General features: G+C 37.7%; 1 protein-coding gene across 1 annotated transcript in view; it reads left to right on the top strand.

Moving 5' to 3' along the window:
* Positions 1-22,082, top strand: part of plxna3 (plexin A3) — a 243,431-nt gene that overhangs the window by 204,861 nt on the left and 16,488 nt on the right. Inside the window, exons 17-25 of the mRNA XM_051653449.1 lie at positions 600-693; positions 814-1,053; positions 2,076-2,219; positions 4,969-5,203; positions 9,049-9,191; positions 10,304-10,560; positions 14,069-14,135; positions 16,409-16,555; positions 21,809-21,968. Coding sequence (XP_051509409.1) covers positions 600-693; positions 814-1,053; positions 2,076-2,219; positions 4,969-5,203; positions 9,049-9,191; positions 10,304-10,560; positions 14,069-14,135; positions 16,409-16,555; positions 21,809-21,968 — 1,487 coding nt within the window. The remainder of the gene's footprint in view (positions 1-599; positions 694-813; positions 1,054-2,075; positions 2,220-4,968; positions 5,204-9,048; positions 9,192-10,303; positions 10,561-14,068; positions 14,136-16,408; positions 16,556-21,808; positions 21,969-22,082) is intronic.

Here is a 22,082-nt window from a genome sequence, read left to right as displayed (position 1 = left end):
CTTGAAAAGATCCGCCTGACTTGTGTTTCTTCTGTGGGTTTTTTTATTTTTTTATTCAGCATTTTGAATATGACGTCCCCTTAGCTACCTTGGCCTTAAAGGATAGTACAGTGACCAGTTGATGCGCACTTCAAAATTTTGCAAATGTAGAAGGCCATCCAGATATTTCTAGCCTAGTTTTTTTATGAATGCTAAGGATTCGGACATCCCACTCCATTGTTATACTGTTTTTGGCATACTATATACAGTAGAAGGGAAGTATGCATATTTGTACGTAGCCAAAAAATTTTTATCCACGATTGTTGCAATGCATTCTGGGATTGCCTTATCAGTGAAGAATATATATTGTGGGAACGCTCCTTTAGATTTTGACCAAAAGAATAAAATAAGGTGTCTTAGAAAGCAGCATAATTTCGTTGCTTATTGTTAGTAAAGGCTCAGGCAGACAAAGCACGACTGTGATACCTATAAATGCTGTCTAGTTAGGCAGTTTGATAGGGTTTGCAGCAGAGCCACACAAATGCACGCTCGTTACTCAATTTGAAGTATGAAGCGAGTGTCTCCCGTCTAACTGAAGTGTTGCTTGTTTGTTCTGACAGTGGCAGCACCACCCTTACTGTCACAGGAACCAATCTGCTCACCATTCAGGAACCCAAAGTCAGAGCCAAATTTGGAGGAGTGGAGACCACAAACGTGGGTTTCTTAGCCAACTGTCCTTCTTCTCTCTGTCCCCTACAATTATAAGAGTCATAACGAACAGAACGTTTTGTACGAGATCTCTTGAGCGAATGTTCTCTAAATGTTCCTCTGCAGGTTTGTACTGTGGTGAATGACTCTGTGATGACGTGCTTGGCTCCGGGCATCATCTACACCAAACGGCAGGCTCCTGAGAGCGGAATTCACCCGGACGAGTTTGGATTCATCCTGGATCACGTTTCCGCCCTTCTCATCCTCAATGGAACTCCATTCACGTACTACCCTAACCCAACCTTTGACCCGCTTGGGAATGCAGGGATACTGGAGGTCAAACCAGGGTCACCCATCATTCTAAAGGCATGACCTCTGTTCTAATCTTGCTGTTATTAGTTTTAATTACTGTTCTAATTGGTTTTGAGACTTTCATTTAAAGAAAATTTTTCACGATTTGCATTTTGATTGAATCTCACAAAGAAATGTCCAGGTCATATTCAATCGCAGATAACGATCACCTGAAAATCAAATAAGGTTCAAATAAGATTAAGAAAAAAAAATTCCTTGTTTATAAGAATAAAATTAAGACTTTGCATTGTGACATTACTTTCAAATTTCCTACTTGTCATTACTGCAATTAAAAAATATCATTCTTGCTACTGTAAGGGGCCGTCCAGACTGGAAAACAAAATAATCTAGGTGCAGTGCAACAAAGATAACAAAACACACTTTTATAAGTCTAGCGCATGTTTACATAGAAAAAAACATTTGAAAAACAGCACAGACTGATGCGAGACATGTTCGATGTGAACAGCCCCTAATACATTAATGAAAATCATCCCGTTCGGACACAATGATTTTGCTTATTTTGCGATGATCATTATACATTATAAACAGTACATTAAATACTACTATATATATACTCACAATTGTACTTTACAAAAAATATAACATTATTTATATCACTTATTTAAATGTTTTTAATTGTCATAATGATGTCGCAATGCAAAAAATCTTAATGGTCTTTTAAATAGGCTTCAATTTCTTTTGATTACCATGAGATAAGAAATTAATGTAATCAGATTACTTTATTACTTTTGGATTACTTCACATACAGTATGTGAATACAATATGATCTCCAAGACTTTTAATTATGCCTTCTGGATGTAAACAAAACATGTTTGAATAATGTTATGAGTAATGTAGCTATTATTATAAATTAGAGAAAAAAAACCAATTCAGTATTTTTTTTAAATATCGCACAGACAATTCTTCACAGTTTTTGTGAGACTCAAAATTATGTGTCAAACGATGCTAGTCATTTTTTGGTTTAAAAAAACAAAAAAACACTGAATGCAATTCATGATCCCTTCATTTCCCAACAGGGAAAGAATCTCATTCCCCCCGCCCCTGGAAATGCCCGCCTGAATTACAGCGTCATGATTGGAGAAACACCCTGTCTGTTAACAGTTTCTGAATCTCAGCTGCTCTGCGATTCGCCAGATCTGACCGGAGAACAGCGAGTGATGGTGAGCTTTACACAGTCATGACATTTTTCCATCATGCATAATAAACACTTAATCCATTACGTGACTCTCTTGCAAACGAAGAGGACAACAGGCTCGCCTCTCAATTTGGCGACTCAGAATTTACAGGCCTACATTTATCCCTTTGTATATCAACTAATAAATGTGGCAGAAAATGTATGGATGGCCTTAAGCTGGCAAAAATGCTGAATGTTCGGTTTGCGCAGACGAGGGCGTTGTACGTCTTATTTAATCAGTCTCGTAATATACCACTGCCAAATGGACATTTTTTACCTTAGTGCTGAAATGGAAAACATAAAGGTCAACTGGAAGAGGCTCGCCGTACATTAAATATTATTAGGATTATACGGGAGAGCTGATACAAGCAATTTTCCTTGTAATCTAGCTATCTGCTCTCCCGACAGCTCAAACAATTATTACGAACAGCAGACAGAAGTCCTTAATAACCTTCGTGAGAACACTCTGGCAATGTCCAAGAGCTGTAGTCAACACTCTAATTCGGTCTGCCACCTAAACTCCAACGGAATTAATTGATTAGCACAAGCCCTGTGAACGCAGGATTGTGTGTATCAGAGATTACGATGTTCAGAGTTCCGTTGATGAAAGTTAAAGGCTGTTTTTGAATCCACGGTTTGAAGAAACACTGGTAGAGAGAGAAAGTGAAATAGTAGGGTGAGTGAGAATGCAGAGATCACTCGGCTAATGACCTGACACATATCGACAGCTCACCAGGTAACACTTTGTTCTTCTCTATTCACGACTCTCAATAATTCATACAGCCATGCAGCTCTCAGAGAGCAGCGGTGGAAAGGTGAAACTTGTTAGTACAGACGGCAGGATGCCGTACTTAATTGGTCCACGAATAGTACGAGGCTGAGTTCCCGGTACCACACCTCAGTCGGACAAAAATACTTAACTAAACCTCTATTACCTGCTGATTTGAGCCTAATTGCTGTCACACCTGTGACAAAGTGACTTTTTGAAGTAATTTGATGTGGATTAGTTCTCACTGCGTATGATGGAGGCAGCGAGGAGTCAGCAATGTTGAAGAAGTTACTTTGAAATTGAAGCTTGTCAAGCTACAAGCTTTTCATAACTTGAAGTGGTTAAATCAGTAGTTTTCAACCGGTTTTGCTTCTGGACCCAGATTTTACATTGGCCAACAAGTGGTGATCCAACACAATACGAAATATGTAATGAAAATTACAAATTCAAAAAGTTTCGAATGCTAAAGTCATTGAATGTGAAAAGTTTACGAATACAAAAGTTTATTATTCCAATTATTCACAAATTATAGTCAGAACAAACCATTTTTATCCCCTATCCAAACAGACCTGCTACAACAACTAAGTGGCAGCTCTTAAAAATAAGTAGTTTGCTACTCTGCAAGCTACTAGCAAGTAGCTATCTACTTTGAAGCCATTTAAGGGCAGGGCTCGACATTAAGCATTGGGATGTGCTTGTCCTTTGGACAAGTAAATTGGTCATTCACTTGTCTGAGTAAAAAAGTTACTTGTCCAGAGAGAAGAAGGATATGTATTGGTTACATGCTCAAGTAGTAGCATGTCAAAGTTTCAATTGTATGTTTTCTAAAATTACGACAGATGGCCAACCTAATAGTACTATACCTATGCAATCAACTAGATTCTCTGGGACAGAAATGTAAACTGTGCTGGTAGGGGAGGTTATTTTATGTTACATTTACGTACGGTAGGCGTAATAAGATCCACTTTTCCATCATGTTATTGCAGCAAGATCTACCATACACAAAATATACATTGTCATAATACTAAAATTTCAGTAGTCTTTAGGATATATTCAATTAAACATTCAGAATGAATTTGACATAAAACTACTACTGGTCTTCCCTGTATGAATAATACATTAATTATCTTCAGAGTTATACTAGTAAAAATTATCTAGCCAAGAGCAGTGAGTGGTTTTGTCATTTTCTTGTTATTGTTGTTTAATATTAAGGATAGCCTACACTAGACAGCGGCAGGTCTATTAGGTTACATTTAAACTTACAAGTCCTACATTCTATACAAATCAGCTTTTCCCCCAATGTTTACATTCACTTTAGACATAACTCTCTCACCAAGACGGGTATTTTGGCGGAATTTTGAAATGTATTGGACCGTTTAGGTGCAAAAATTCTCAGAAAACACGCGCATGTAAAGCACGCCGCACACACACGAGCCTTCTGTCAGTCAAACAGCATGCAGCTACTAGATCGCTAGAGAATTATAAAATGATGTGCTCTCGATTTTTTTACAAATATAGCCGGTTATTTTTTTTGTTATTGACGTTTTAATCAGGCTAATTGTCCGGTCGGGGCGCGTGGATTCAAAAGCGGAGGGGAGTGGATACAGTGACACCCAGGACGGAGAGGTGCGGCTGTGAGTGGGGTGGCAAATGGGGTGGCCAGGCTTCTGTCAGGGGGGGCCACGGCCACCCCTATTCACCCCCACCCCCCCAGCTCCGCCCCTGGTGAACAGCCCCTTACTCTCCAGCACTGCTGGCCAGGTAGAGGAACAAGTGCATAATTCTGAAGTGCATTTCACTGTAATTCTGATTGTGAGCTGATTTCATCCAGGAGGAAACAGTGTGAGTGCCCTCAGCCAATCAAACGCCCTAATTATGACCCACTAAAGTCAGGAGGACTTTTAGACTGGAGAGCTCACTAACAAGAACAAACATTTGTTTCTTTTGTGTGTGTGCGTGTGTTTAGATTCTAGTAGGAGGTCTGGAATATTCTCCCGGCACACTTCACATCTATTCCGACAGCACTCTCACGCTGCCAGCCATCATCGGGATTGGAGCGGGCGGAGGCGTTCTTCTCATTGCCATTATTGCTGTGCTCATTGCCTACAAACGCAAAACCCGGGACGCTGACCGCACGCTCAAACGCCTGCAGCTGCAAATGGACAACCTGGAGTCCCGAGTCGCACTAGAGTGCAAAGAAGGTACAAGTCTAAGCGAATAAATGAAATTGATAAAACTGCTGAAGGTAGTTTTAAATCATTTCATTCTTCATTGTGAATTGCACATAACATGCCCTTACGCACAACATCTGGAGTCTTTTCAAAAACATTAGATAATATAAATAATCAATGTTTGAAATGCCACTTATGAAACTTTTTATATATTTAATTTATCTTTATATATATATATATACAGTATTATATTATATATTATATATAATTATTTATATTCTTATAGTCCAATGGTGGAAGAACACTTAATTTCTCAGAATGCCACAGTTTACTCTATATATTATATAATTTATAGATTCACATTTTTTTATATTTTAATTTATTTAAATATTTGAATAAATTTTTTTTTTTTTTATGTTTTGATGGCTGTGTTAATTGTTTTGACATCATTAAACTTAGTTTAGAGAAATGCAGTGCATGCATCCGGAAAGTATTCACAGCGCTTCACTTTTTCCACATTTTGTTATGTTACAGCCTTATTCCAAAATGGATTAAATTCATTATTTTCCTCAAAATTCTACAAACAATACCCCATAATGACAACGTGAAAGAAGTTTGTTTGAAATCTTTGCAAAATGTATTAAAAATAAAAAACGAAAAAAAATCACATGTACATAAGTATTCACAGCCTTTGCCATGACACTCAAAATTGAGCTCAGGTACATCCTGTTTCCACTGATCATCCTTGAGATGTTTCTACAACTTGATTGGAGTCCACCTGTGGTAAATTCAGTTGATTGGACATGATTTGGAAAGGCACACACCTGTCTATATAAGGTCCAACAGTTAACAGTGCATGTCAGAGCACAAACCAAGCCATGAAGTCCAAGGAATTGTCTGTAGACCTCCAAGACAGGATTGTATCGAGGCACAGATCAGAAACATTTCTGCAGCATTGAAGGTCCCAATGAGCACAGTGGCCTCCATCATCCGTTAATGGAAGAAGTTTGGAACCACCAGGACTCTTCTTAGAGCTGGCCGCCCGGCCAAACTGAGCGATCGGGGGAGAAGGGCCTTAGTCAGGGAGGTGACAAAGAACCCGATGGTCACTCTGACAGAGCTCCAGCATTTCTCTGTGGAGAGAGAAGAACCTTCCAGAAAAATAACCATCTCTGCAGCACTCCACCAGTCAGGCCTGTATGGTAGAATGGCCAGACGGAAGCCACTCCTCAGTAAAAGGCACATGACAGCCTGCCTGGAGTTTGCCAAAAGGCAGCTGAAGGACTCTCAGACCATGAGAAACAAAGATTGAACTCTTTGGCCTGAATGGCAAGCGTCATGTCTGGAGGAAACCAGGCATCGCTCATCACCTGGACAATACCATCCCTACAGTGAAGCATGGTGGTGGCAGCATCATGCTGTGGGGATGTTTTTCAGTGGCAGGAATTGGGAGACTAGTCAGAATCGAGGGAAAGATGAATGCAGCAATGTACAGAGACATCCTTGATGAAAACCTGCTCCAGAGCACTCTGGACCTCAGACTGGGGTGAAGGTTCATCTTCCAACAGGACAACGACCCTAAGCACACAGCAAAGATAACAAAAGAGTGGCTCCAGGACAACTCTGTGAATGTCCTTGAGTGGCCCAGCCAGAGCCCAGACTTGAACCCGATTGAACATCTCTGGTGAGATCTGAAAATGGCTGTACACCGACGCTCCCCATCCAACCTGATGGAGCTTGAGAGGTCCTGCAAAGAAGAATGGGAGAAACTGCCCAAAAATAGGTGTGCCAAGCTTGTAGCATTATACTCAAAAAGACTTGAGGCTGTAATTGGTGCCAAAGGTGATTCAACAAAGTATTGAGCAAAGGCTGTGAATACTTATGTACATGTGAATTTTTAAAAAAAAAAATGTTTTGTTGTTTTTATAAATTTGCAAAGATTTCAAACAAACATCTTTCACGTTGTCATTATGGGGTATTGTTTGTAGAATTTTGAGGAAAATAATGAATTTAATCCATTTTGAAATAAGGCTGTAACATGTGGAAAAAGTGAAGCGCTGTGAATACTTTCCGGATGCACTGTATGTCTAATGAGCTGAGGAAAATAGTATTCTACATATTAGGGGGGAAAAGGGTATAATAAGTCAAAATAACTTATGAATTGAAAGGGAGCCAGTTCTCTAATTCTGAATTTTACCCAAACCTGCCTTGCACAGCCCACCCTTTTTTTCATAGTTCAGCATCAGCGGTGCATATGGCCGTACCAAGCTGTTTCCGACTGGTGTGTTGAGTGTTTTAATTAGCTACTAATGGTCTTAATCCATAGGATAAATCAATTGAAGCTGTGTTGTACTATTTTATTGAATGCAAGGTCTTCTGTGGGCACCCAGCTTGGAGTGTTGTATTTGGAAACTGTAGAGAGTTGGATGTTCTCTCACACTGCAGTACTGAGGCTGTAGCCTGGATTCTGTGTTTGACGCAGTCTTTGTGGAGCGATTGAACTGGGTCATGACGTCATAATGTCTTCATCCTTTGATGCCGGTTTTATTCACTAGTTTAAAGGATCTGTAACTCAGGCAGATGCGCCAATGTGTTATTCATGCATTCGTTAAAAGAATGCTATAAAGAACTGGAATAAATGCAACTTTTCTGTTTGATTTTGTGATTTAATAAGTTACAATTTCATTTTTGTGTCAGCCACCAGTGGGGATGCATACACAGAAAATGACAAACTCTACTGCATACACATCACTAGTGCTCGATATTGGGTTTTAATTATCGATACCGATCTATAGGACAGGGTGGCCGATAGTTGATATAATGCTGACATATATAATGGAGTCCAATGTCTGAGACCCAATAAAAATCTGGGAATTTTCTTTTTTTTTTTTTTTTTTTTTTTTTTTTTTTACCTAGAAATAAACCAAAGGATTTTGGGATTATCTCTCTATATCTGGCTATAATTTTAAAATAGCCAAATATCGGCCGATATATCGGTATGTCACTACATATTAGATATGGGTTTATCTTCAACTTTGGGAAATTTCATGTCCCAGGGATTGATTTTTATTCAGACTAGCAAATATCCACATTTTTTGTTTTTGTTTTATGAAGGTCACATTAAAAATGACGTGAAAACATTTTACCATGCCTTCATCATTTTTTTTATTTTTATTTTTTTTTTGGTACTTTTCAAATGCTTTTATGTACAGATTTTATTGTTTTAGCCCTGTCCCAGACCCAGACTTAAGTATTAAAATATGGAAATCCATTACAAAAATACAGATTATTACATGTTTAAAGCTATGATAATATAAACAGAGTGAAATATACACAAAACATTTGTAATATTTATTATGTGAAAATTATTTCTGTCAATTTAAAAAATGTACGACTGTCCCAGTTGTGATGTCATTTCCACCACACCAAACAATTTTGTCCCTAATACATTATTTATTTTCAAACGTTAATGTTGCCTAATTATGCAATAAGTGTGAAAATATTATTTAATTGTGTGTATTTAGGATGCACAAAATTTTAACTATGAAATTAGCCTTAGCAATATAAAGGAGTCAGCCATGTTATTTAAAAAAGGTCATTTGAAAAAGTCATTTACACAATACAGAATTTAGAGATGTGCTGGAAATGACACTTTGGTGGGAATTTTCATGACTTTTGGGGGAAAAAAAGACAAAAGTTACATAAATCTCCTGTGATGCATGTACATATACTGTTGGACATTGCAAGTAGACAAATAAAAAAAACTAGTGAGAGAGTGAAAAATGTTTTAATGAGACCAAAAGTTGAGAAGAAACACTCATATTCGGTTTTCTAAGGTCTGATGGATGAATATCTTTGTTCCTTATTCTTCTCAGCATTTGCCGAGCTACAAACAGACATCCAAGAGCTAACCAACGACATGGATGGTGTGAAGATCCCCTTCTTGGAATATCGTACCTACACCATGAGAGTGATGTTCCCTGGCATCGAAGAGCACCCGGTTCTGAAGGAGCTGGATGTAAGAGAGCTTTTACAACCTATTGGATCCATTTCTTTGTCCTCGGGTGTAGTATGTCACTTGCAAATGGCAATAAGTAGGTTGCCACAACTCATAGACCCTTTTCTTTTAATCTTCTGCCAAAAAAAAGAAAGCAAAGAAACTCATAGATGTGCTTTAAAAAGATCCCCTAAGCTCTGGAGCTACTGCGGTACTGCGGTCTCAGTAGTCAACTTCACTTTTCAGCTAGATTTAATTAAAACCTCAGGCAGAATGAAATCAGCAGCCCTGCATTGCCCTGGTGGAATAGCCGTCTAGAGACGTGCCTCACTAAAAAAAAAATGTTTTGAAAATAGTCAGCAGGAAAGAACAATTCTTCAAACCATTAAATTTCACAGCAGCCGAATTTTTATGCATCCAGGCAAAAATCTCCTTCCTGCCTGCTTTTTTGATTTGTGTTTTTGTTCTTTGTTTTTTTCTATGTTAAAAAGAGTAGTTCACCCACAAATTTAAATTCTGTCATTTTCTCACCTTCACGTCACGTCAAAACTCATATGACTGACTTTATTCTGTGGAACTCAAAAGGAGATGTTAAGCAGAATGTTGACAATGCTCTTTCCCATGCAATTAAAGTGAATGGGGACTGAGGCTGTCAAGCTCCAATAATTACAATAAAGCACTATAAAAGTAGTCCATTCGACTCATGCCCTATATTATAAGCCTTCTAAAGCCATGTGATAGCTTTGTGTGAGCAACAGACCGAAATAAGTTATTTACTCAAAATCTTCCTCTCCGTCTCAGCATTCAAATCTCTGCAAGTTTGAATATGAAGAAGTGCTAATGAGATTTGAGAGTGATTTTAAGTGAAAGACAATTTAAATTTCGGTCTTTTTCTCACACAAAGCTATCTTATGCGCACAAGTCAAATGGACTACTTTAATAATGCTTTATTGCCATTTTTGGAGCTTGAAAGCGTTGATCTGCATAAATATTCCTCAAATGTTTTCCTTTTGTGTTCCACGTAAGAAAGTAAGTTATACAGGTTTGGAACAACATGAGGATGAGTAAATGCTGACAAAACTTTCATTTTTGGGTGAACTGTTCATTTAATTATCTGTTCCCTCTCCTCGCAGTCTCCAGCTAATGTGGAGAAGTCCCTGCGTTTGTTCAGTCAACTTCTACACAACAAGATGTTTCTGCTGACCTTCATCCATACACTGGAAGCTCAGCGCTCTTTCTCCATGCGGGATCGTGGCAATGTGGCCTCCCTCCTGATGGCGGCACTGCAGGGACGGATGGAGTATGCCACCGTGGTGCTCAAACAGCTGCTCGCAGACCTGATTGAAAAGAACCTGGAAAATCGGAACCACCCCAAACTGCTGCTCAGACGGTAAGAGTTTGTAACTGGATTTTTATTGTATGTGGATAAATGTTAAAAGAATAGTTGACCCAAAAATAAAAATTCTGTCAACATTTACTCACCCTGATATCATTTCACACCTGCACTTTCTTCCTTATGCCGAATACAAAAGGTAATTATTTTATGAATATGGCTGTCTGTCTTCTCAACACAATAGCAGTTGATAGGGACTCACTTCAAAGCTTAAAAAAGCACCAAATAGTAGGACTGGGTAAAAATATAGATTTTCCGATGCATCACAATCTTCCTTTGAACAATCTCGATATCGATTCTTAAATCCCAAGATCGATCTTTTACTCTATGTGCAACTCTCTACAAAGCAAGTAAATCACTTGCATATTAGACTATATTTCATGCTATGCGACTACAAATATCTGTGATTAGACACTGGCTGGTAAATGTTCAGATTTCACTCACCCAGTGATTGAGTAGTATAGTTGTGAAGAAGGTCAGCGACCTTTCACTGCGTGTTGAAGGTAAAAGTTTGGTTTGACTGTTGCGTATGTGTCCAAAGACAAGATCCACACAATCAATTTGTCATTGAATAATGTCTCTTTTATTACCCTTTCTGTTCTTCACAGTCAATCAAAAACAACAAAACATAAACATTTAATTTTAATCACGAATAGCCCGGATGAGGATTGGAGCCATTCTAATCCTCTCTAGTTATAATTTGCTCATTTACAGACGCTCTTTACAGAACTGCCAGTTTTCTTAAAGAGACAGTACTGATTTTTAGCTCCTGTTCTACAAATCCATGTAAATACTTTTATGGATAAAACAATAAACGTGTAACAAAATATAAATCTAATATCATATTTGGAAAACATGGATTTGTAAATTTTAAAAAGTTTAAATGTATCAAAATGATGGAAAAGAAATAAAATACAGTAAAATACCTAGTTAGAAGGTCCCTTGTATAATTAACAGCAATAGCTGGGAAAGAATTTCTTTCATGTGTAAACAAAATGGACATTATTCTGAAGTATACCCATATTAAAACTCATTTTTTAACCACTCCACAGATTTAATATTAGCAAACTGTAGTTTTGGCAAGTCGTTTAGGACATCTACTTTGTGCATGACATGAGTACGTTTTCCAACAATTGTTTACAGACAGATTGTTTCACTTTTAATTGACTTTATCACAGTTCCAGTGGGTCAGAAGTTTACATGCACTAAGTTAACTGTGCCTTTAAGCAGCTTGGAAAATGATGTCAAGCCTTTAGGCAATTAGCCAATTAGCTTCTGATAGGAGGTGTACTGAATAGGTTTACCTGTGGATTTATTTTAAGGCCTATCTTCAAACTCAGTGCCTCTCTGCTTGACATCATGGGAAAATCAAAAGAAATCAGCCAAGACCTCAGAAAAAATGTGTGGACCTCCACAAGTCTGGTTCATCCTTGGGAGGAATTTCCAAATGCCTGAAGGTACCATGTTCATCTGTACAAACAATAGTACGCAAGTATAAACACCGTGAGACCACGCAGCCATCATACCGCTCAGGAAGGAGGCGCATTCTGTCTCCTAGAGATGAACGAAGTTTGGTGCGAAAAGTGCAAATCAATCCCAGAACAACAGCAAAGAACCTTGTGAAGATGCTGGAGGAAACAGATAGACAAGTATCTATATCCACAGTAAAACGGGTCCTATATCAACATAACCTCAAAGGCTGCTCAGTAAGGAAGAAGCCAATGCTCCAAAACCACCATAAAAAAGCCAGACTACAGTTTGCAAGTGTTCATGGGGACAAAGATCTTACTTTTTGGAGAAATGTCCTCTGGTCTAATGAAACAAAAATTGAACTGTTTGGCCATAATGACCATTGTTATGTTTGGGGGGAAAAGGGTGAGGCTTGCAAGCCGAAGATCACCATCTCAACCGTGAAGTATGGAGGTGGCAGCATCATGTTGTGGGGGTGCTTTGCTGCAGGAGGGACTCGTGCACTTCACAAAATAGATGGCATCATGAGGAAGGAAAATTATGTGGATATATTGAAGCAACACCTCAAGACATCAGCCAGGAAGTTGAAGCTTAGTCGCAAATGGGTCTTCCAAATGGACAATGACCCCAAGCATACCTCCAAAGTTGTGGCAAAATGGCTTAAGGACAACAAAGTCAAGGTATTAGAGTGGCCATCACAAAGCCCTGACCTCAATCCGATAGAAAATTTGTGGGCAGAACTGAAAAAGCGTGTGAGCAAGGAGGCCTACAAACCTGACTCAGTTACACCAGTTCTGTCTGGAGGAATGGGCCAAAATTCCAGCAACTTATTGTGAGAAGCTTGTGGAAGGCTACCCAAAAAGTTTGACACAAGTTAAACAATTTAAAGGCAATGCTGCCAAATACTAACAAAGTGTATGTGAACTTCTGACCCACTGGGAATGTGATGAAAGAAAGAAAAGCTTAAATAAATCATTCTCTCAACTATTATTCTGACATTTCACATTCTTAAAATAAAGTAGTGATCCTAACTGACCTAAGACAGGGAATGTTTTCTACGATTAAATGTCAGGAATTGTGAAAAACTGAGTTTAAATGTGTTTAGCTAAGGTGTATGTAAACTTCTGACTTCCAACTGTAGAATCAGAATCAAATCAAGAGCTTGTGTATCGTAATCAAAGCAAATCAATTCTGTAACAGTACTCAGCCCTACTAATCAAAAAAGAAGTCTATGCGGCTCGTGCGTCATACTCCAAGTCTTCTGAAGTCATATGATAGATTTTACTGAGAAACAACTTGAAATTTAAGTAATTTATTCAGTTAAAATCTTGATGTCCGTTATGTGTTCACGAGCACTATAAGAGAAGCTTGTTCAAGTGAGAACTTGCTTTGTTTTTAGCATTCAACAATGCAAGTTTTCGCATGAAGTGTGCTTGTTTGTGTCATGTGGGTTTGGAACCTTGTGAGGGTGAGTAAATGATGACAGAATTTTCATTTTTGGGTGAACTATTCCTTAGATTTTGTCTGATACTATGACAAAATTATGAAGATGGACTACTGCTACAACATTGTAGCACATGAAATGAGTTTGAAAACCTCTTAATACAATATAAATAATGAAAAATAGTTATTGGTTGATTCGATTGTAGTAACTATTTTCTGCAAATATCAGGGAGATGAGAACATTTTCTTCATTTTTCTTACAATTATGACAGTTGCTGTTGTAGTTTTAATTTCTACGGGTGTTTAGACTACTATTTTTCATACCAGTTACAGTTGTTTGCCATAATGAAATGTATCTAACATGCCATGATAATGAGGAGTCATCCCCAGTATTACCTGTGGTTAATATGGTTAGACTCTAAATACTAGAAATGTACTGTGGATGCTGTGCAAGAACTGGTCAATTTAGTCCATTTTAAAATGGTAAGGGAAATCACTGTGGTTTAACAGCTGGCTTTTAGGAAGTTTTGTTGCAAGCAAAGTGAAATGCTGCATATTAGCATTTATTGATTGTGTTTGTTTTCCTTCACAGAACTGAATCTGTGGCTGAGAAGATGCTCACTAACTGGTTCACCTTCCTCCTCCACCGTTTCCTTAAGGTTTGTGTTGCTATGTTGTGGATTTACTTTATTTGTATTTTATTTTACAAATGTATTTTCAAAATTGTACAACAATTATTCCTCTCAGTTCAGAACTACGTGCTAATTGCTACGTGACCCCTTTAAGTGATTAACAACCACTAATTTCACCCTGGCTAACTAGCATTCCGTTTAATTTGTGTGAGAAGGTTTTGCCGCACAGACGTTTTTGACGGCTGACTCATCGCAAGCTGCTAATAAATCTCGCTAAAGCCTACGCTCCAGATAGCGTCTCTGGAATGTCACGGCTTCCACCCAACCCTGAAATCACCCCTGTGAGGCAGCAAGGGCACTTGCTCAAACCTACATCCTGTCAGATGTTCAAGTTGACCAAGACGCCTGGATTGTGGCCTCCATAGCCCAAACGCTGCTGATTTAAAGCAGATTCAGATGGCTATTAGCGTTAAGGGCGAGAACATCAGGCCGATTGTGCATTCAGGGCTGGAATTGCCTCGTGGAATGTAGCCCTGGCCTGGTGCCCAGTGTGTTTCAGTCCCATCAGTATAGATGTTAGTGTTTTTGGCCACCACACGGGCCTCTAGAAGTAATTACCTCAAAATGCTTTCCTAGTCCTACTTACAACTCTATTGCACAAGCTTTGTGTGAGCGCATACTCTCATCTTGCCTATACGATAGTTCATATTGTTGACCAGATTGTTCAATATGTTTATATCTGTTGCATAATTTGAAGCGATACTGTATATTTATGTTGTATTCATTACTTTTGGGGGTCTTTTGAAAAAAAAAACCTTTGGTTAACTTTTCTCTGATTTGCAAGATGATTATTGCCAAACCTTAGTTTGGAATGACCCTATTTATTTTCTTAAAGGCATAGTTCATCCAAAAATTGCAGTTGTCATTAATTACTCACCTTCATGTTGTTCCAAGCCCATATGATTTAAATTTTTCCATAGAACAACATGAGAATGAGTAAATGATGACAATATTTACATTTTTGTGCAAACTATCCCTTTAATACTGTACATATTCCTAATCTTATTGTGCACAATTTTGTTATTCCAAAGACTAAAGTTGATCTTCCTAATTTTTCAGTAGAACGCCTCTGAAACTTTTTTATTTTTTGCTGAACTCACCAAGCTCTTATTTTTAACTCCTCCTCTCCAATCATATAGAGACCACACCCATCAAATATTTTACAATCTAATAAAATCCCGATTGATAAAATTACTCATTGAGAAAAACGTGAAATGTCTGTGAAATGCATTCATGTTGACTTCAGTGTTACCGCCATACAGTTTATATACATTCACCTTAAGCAAATACGACAATACAAGAAAAAAGGGTTTATACATATTTGTTTTACAGATATTTAAGCAGGGGTTCGACTTGAGCTTATCAGTTCATGTAATTTGCATTTACACTGCATACATTAAATTGCGTGAATTCCATGTTCAAATGTGACCATTAGCAAGTGAAACCTGGCATGATTCCCGTGATACACATCTGTCGTGTCATAACAAGTTTTTAACACCCAGCCTATGCATAGCAAATGGAGCCAAAATGCATACAGAATCATACAGACTCTAAAAGCAATAGAAAGATGAGAATGTTATGTACTGTATATAATGAAACTAAATGCATTTGACATGGAGTACAGATGCATCTAAGATGCTGGTTGTTTGGAATAACATGCTGTTAGGCGTGCAATGGATGCTGGCTAAACCTCTCCGCCTGTGTTAGAAGAGCGCAAATCAAGATGCCATGCTGTAATTAATAATGTCAAGCTGATCTCACATAAGAACTAAATAATAGCCTCTCCTCAGTATTGCTGTTTAGTCATCAAACGCGTTTAAGTGGGTAATTGGAGACTTCTGCACACTTCACAATTGGCATCTGAAATGAGCCGCGGTTGGCCATCTTTCTCATTCTCACGGCTGTATTTTCTTTCTCTGTACTGCTCGCCACTTTATTTCACTTTTTCACTTGGTCAGAACATTTATTTTTTCCTCTCCTTTTATGGACACTTTTTTATGTGCAATTAAGCAATACGAAGTCTGTGGAAATTACAATCTGGAGAACCACTGCTATTACAGTATGTTGACAATGCAAAGATCTCTTGCTAATTCGTTAGAAATCATTACAATATTGGTATGAGAACCAAAAAACGTTTGCATATCTACTCTTTGACCTTGGACATTATACACTTTCTCCATCTCTCTCTCTCTCTCTCTCTCTCTCTCTCTCTCTCTCTCTCTCTCTCTCTCTCTCTGCAGGAGTGTGCTGGCGAGCCTCTCTTCATGCTCTACTGTGCTATAAAGCAGCAGATGGAGAAGGGGCCCATAGACGCCATCACAGGAGAGGCGCGATACTCCCTGAGCGAGGACAAGCTCATCCGACAGCAAATCGACTACAAGCAGCTGGTCAGTGTCCCCATGGTGACACTCTCATGTATCCCATAATCCCGCTTCCTATTTCCCAGCACCCCCAGTCTTACTGAAGAGCTAGGTTCAGTTTATGGAGGATTGGGAGTGTGATTTCATATAATAAATGATAAATTATCAGTTTAGTAATCTGAATATAAAAGCCAAGATCTCAAAAGGTATCTATCTATCTATCTGTTTATCTGTCTGTCAATATATCTGCTTGTTTGTCTGTCTGTCTATCGATCGGTCTATCTATCCCTTAATCCCGATCTGCCTGTCTTTATACACAAACTATTTTCTGTTTGTCTATCTATCTGTATGTCTGTCTGTTTCTCTACTAGGGATGTGCCACGGTGGTCGACTAGTCATCCAACAACTGACTAGTCGATTAGTGGGGTCGACTACTAACATTAATATTTTAGTGGTGGTGGTTTTAATGGGAGATGCACTTCTCATATTAACTGAGTTTAGTCCATTTATGCACCGCTGCTATAACAGCCATCAAAGCACCACATTAACAATGCATTAAAAGACGATCACTGTCGGATGTTAAATCCTCTGCTGTGAGTAATGTTCCCATATTTGAGGTGCTTTGGAGATGTTAAAGTCTTTTGCTGATTCTGTCTGACACTGTTTAAATAAAAAGTTGCTTTAGAATATGTTTAAACTGCTTGATATCGTGAACTAGATGTGTACCCGCATTATCTTGCAGTTCTGCACTTTTGACTGTGCAGCGAGGGTCACCTTGAGACTCCCAAGCTCTCTGTTTATTTTGAAGTGTGTTATTCTGCATTCAGGATGCACATAAGTGGTTTTGTGCCGCTCGGTATTGAAGTCTTTTTTACTATGATAGTCTTGTTCAATAAGATGTTATAGTTATTTTGCCTATTTATTTGTTGCATAACCGTTAGTTACCATGTTGAAGTGCTGAACTTAGCATCCGTATATCCCTCTGAAACACATCTGAGCAGGGTCACGTAAACATAACGGAGCCTTCTCATACATTATGATTGTTAACACCCACTGGTCGACTAGTTGTTCAAACAACCAACCGACTAGTCGATTATGAAAATTGGTTGTAATCTGAATAAAAAAGCCAAGATCTCCAAAAGGCATCTGTCTATCTATCTGTCTGTCTGTCTGTCTGTACACAAACTATCTATCACACGTTCTTTTTTATCTATCTGTCTCTCTGTCTGTCCATCTATCTATCAATCTGTCTATCTATCCATCTATCCACACATATATATATATATATATATATGTGTATGTGTGTGTGTGTGTGTGTGTGTGTGTGTGTGTTTATCTACTGTATCTGTCTGTCTATCTACTGGATCTATCTATCTTTCTATCCATCAATCTACACACATATACAAAAATGTCTAGTCAATTGAGTCGTCCAGAACTTCACTGAATCCTGCTATAATCACAGTCAGCGCTGTGGACATATTTACTCTCTGTACCGACAGAGCTCTGTGCATTGATTTTGAATGGAACAATACAAGTCGACCAATGAATGAGGCTTAATCTATGGCTCCTCAGTGGTAGTTAAAGCTATAAGACAGACCATCAATTCCACCGTATTCAGGATAGATCAGCTTAAGGTAATCGATAAGTGCCACAGTTATTCAGCTGTCTTAGCTGTCAACTGTAAAGAGAAACTCCCAGGGGTCATCAGGAAAGGTCAGACACACCTGTGTGCACAGTGCTTACACTCACAGTGTATATGGAGGTATGTTCATTAGGGGTGTAAATATTTGCTCTCACAATGATTCGTTTCGATTACGATTCTAAGTGATTCAATGCATCATGAATTATTAAACGTTTAGTTCCGACTTTAAATTCTGACCACACATTGTATATTAATACAAGCTGCTATGTTGGCTGGCAACCATAAACAGCCTACAGTTAGGTCAATGAACTATATTACCTGTTCTGATTTCGTTTTTATTAATATTAGTAAATGTTACTATTATAAAATGAAGATTCTGTCATCATTTATCACCTTCATGTTGTTCCAAACCGATATAGCTTATGTTCTTCCGAAGAATACAAAGGGATTTTGGGTGGAATGTTAGAGAGCTGAAAGTCTCAGTCACCATTCAGTTTCATTTTCATATTTTTTTCCATACAATCAAAGTAAATGGTGACTGAGGCTAACATTCTGTCTAACATCTCCTTTTGTTTTTCACTGAAGAAAGAAAATCATAAAGGTTTGGAATAACATGAGGGTGAGTAAATGATAATAGAATTTTCATTTTTGAGTGAACTATCCCTTTAAATCTGAAATATGGTTCAGTTGAATAAATAATTAATGCATAATATATTGGGTGTTATTAGTATTACTATAGTAATGATTATTAAAGTCTTAATTGATTTATTACATTTTCATTTTTAAAATGATGGATTAATACATTTTTACACCTAATTTTCATTTCAACGGCATTGATGGTTTGTGTGCATGTATTGTTATATGTTGATATAAAACTGAATACTTCCACATAAAATATTTGATTTCTTACAAAATTGTTCCAAAATATTTCAATGGATCCAGTATTTACTCTTCTAACCATGAAACACAATTCAGAATTGTTTGGATGTATGAACATACTAAAAGCTTCAGTCGCCATTCACTCTCATTGTATGGGAGGAAAAATGCAATAAAAGTGAATGGTAACCACAGAACAAAAAAGTCATATGGGTTTGGATAAAATGAGGTGTAGTAAATAATGATGAAATAATTCATCATTCATTTTGGGTGAACTATCCCTTGTGTTCATAAAACCCTAATTTCTATTGGTTTTCAACCCAATTCCATTCCTATACCAGCAGTGGACGTCCTAAATATGGCTTTGCTCTGTCTCTGGGAGAATTCCGTAATTTACTGTGTAATTGGGTTTTAATCACAAACTTCTCTCGTGTGAGCCGCAGCTCGAGGGCAGGAATTGCTGTGAGCTAATGATCAGCGAGTAGCCACGATTATGAATGCAGAGTCGCGCATCATTGCCAGCTGCATTGTTTTAATCACACGATTAACGCAGCTTATGCGCATGAGGTTCTCTCATGAATTTATATGGACTGTTGTCATGGTGTGAATGGAGATATATCAGAGCGCTGGGTTCATGATAAATGCTGAGCTCTTTACTCAACGGTCTGTTTATTAAGCTGTTATTTGTATGTGTTACTCGGTAAGTGCTGACGGACGTTTTTTTATGATTTTGATTTGTCTGTGCTACTGGCTGATATGCTAAATATGAGCTGATACACACATTCTGCAATTATTATTTTTTTTAAATGCAATATAGACTGTTCCTTCCTTTTATGAAGATTTCCAATTGTTTTTGCTATAGTAACATTGTAGAAGCGATAGTATTTCAGCTCAAATGTTGTTCATAATCTGTAGAGAATTATAGACATTATAGACTAGAAATAAGACAGTTTGGATGCTCAAACAAACAGAGAAATGTTTTGATACACCACAGTATTAAAATTTTTCAGAGGAATCAACCTACAAATGGCTTACTTACTGTATAGTTGTCTCCGCATGTTAGGCTGGGATAGGATAAATTATACTTAAAGGGGGGAAAAATGGCACACATCAGCTTTAGGTATCTCTTTTACATTCAGATGTGCCACATGAATCCTTATTTGTGGCCGGATCAGTTGCCTCGTGCAGTTTGTTTCTATCGATCTGTGACTGTTTTTTCAAAACCTGAGAATTTCGCATTTTCTAAATGCCGCTTTGCAGGAAGATAAATATATCACCATCGACATAACAGTTAAAGTTGAGATGGCTATTATGATAAATCAAGCCAAAGCTTGAAATGGGATCCATATCAATCTTTTATACACTGGCAGACTGGAGTGAAATAGAGCATCCAATCTCTAGCTGTGAATAATAGTACTAATGTGTGTGTTAACCTTTCCAGACCCATTTAAAGCAATAGTTTGCCCAAAAAGTAATGATCATTTAATCCATTCTCTCATAATCAAGTCATTCCAAACCCATATTACTTTTTCTTCTGTGGAACACAAAAGGAGAAGTTTAGCAGAATGCCCAAGCTGCTTTATTACATATAATGCAATGAATGGGCACTGGGGCTGACAAGCTCCAAAAATGGCAAAACTGCACCATAAACATAAAGAGTCCCACTTTATATTAGGTGTCTTTAACTACTATGTAATAACATTAAAATACATACAATACATGTATTATGTAACTATTGTTATGCAAAATTCTCACAAGATTCACATTTACTGCTACTGAGGTTGAGGTATGGATAGGTTTAGGGATAGAGTTAGGGTTTAGCGTAAGGTTAACAGTGTAACTACAGATGTATTTAAATGCAGGTACTTTAAATGCAAGTACAATGAAACAACACGTTTGTACATAATACATAATACAGCAATGGAGCTGAGAGAGTAATCAAACTCTTACTCTCACATTGATTTTTCACATTTAGTGCAGGAAAATCCAAATCATTCAATTCAATACGTTCAGACAGATCATGTAAATGAACCTGTTATAAATGAACCTGAAATAAATGATTCACTAATTCACTTGAGCCCCTGCTTAGCCTTAAAGGGACATTGCCACCTTTTTTCCTACTGTCACACTAATTTGTCTTATTTCACCCTAATTAAATGTATAGCTATCAGATGACATTATTTAATTCTGAACTGCAAAATATACTTTAAATAGCTTCAGTGTAGTTCGCTATGTTTTGTAACTTGACTGTAGTTTAACTACTTTAAATTATGAGTATCTTATAGCTTGAAAAGCTACAGTTTCAATGTAGCTTTCCCAACAGAGAGGTTTTTGTGAATTATCTAGTCATCACATTAATTTACATAATGTCTTGGCAGTCTCTACAAAAGACTGCACAGAAAAAACACTGATAAATAGCGCAACAAAAATGTATAGAGACTGTAAGTACAGCACAATGCAGATTTACTGTACAATACTTGCTATTAAGTGCCTTAAATAAAACTCTGGCATTCAATGTGTAACTGAAACTATCTTTTCACTTTTTCCAAGTCCACACTAATATGTTTTTGTTTGAAAACTCCATTTTCATTTTTCTAACGTTATCGTATTCTGAAGTATGCAGTAATGGAGATCGTTTTCGAAATGCTCCTTTTTCATTTTGAGGAATATTCTGTTCTTGTGTGGATGACAGGCATAAAAAAATTGGTCTAAGTGTTACCTTTAATGCTAAAGATCTCTTTATCTCTCTCACACTCTTTCAGACATTCATGTGTATTCCTCCAGAGGGAGAGGCAGGTACTGAAATACCTGTTAAGGTGCTAAACTGTGACACGATCACTCAGGTGAAGGACAAGCTGCTAGATGCTGTGTACAAAGGCATCCCGTACTCTCAGCGACCGCAGGCCGATGACATGGACTTGGGTAAATAACTGCTTACAGCCAATGTCTGAATTCGTATCAGTGTTGTATGCTTTTTTAGCCCCTATTTATGTAGTCCTATTTGGGGCCATAGAATAATATTTAAAGTCCCTATGA

Source organism: Myxocyprinus asiaticus, chromosome 24, assembly GCF_019703515.2.
Source record: "Myxocyprinus asiaticus isolate MX2 ecotype Aquarium Trade chromosome 24, UBuf_Myxa_2, whole genome shotgun sequence".
Taxonomy (NCBI): Eukaryota; Metazoa; Chordata; class Actinopteri; order Cypriniformes; family Catostomidae; genus Myxocyprinus; species Myxocyprinus asiaticus.
This window is presented reverse-complemented; position numbering and strand designations above follow the sequence as displayed.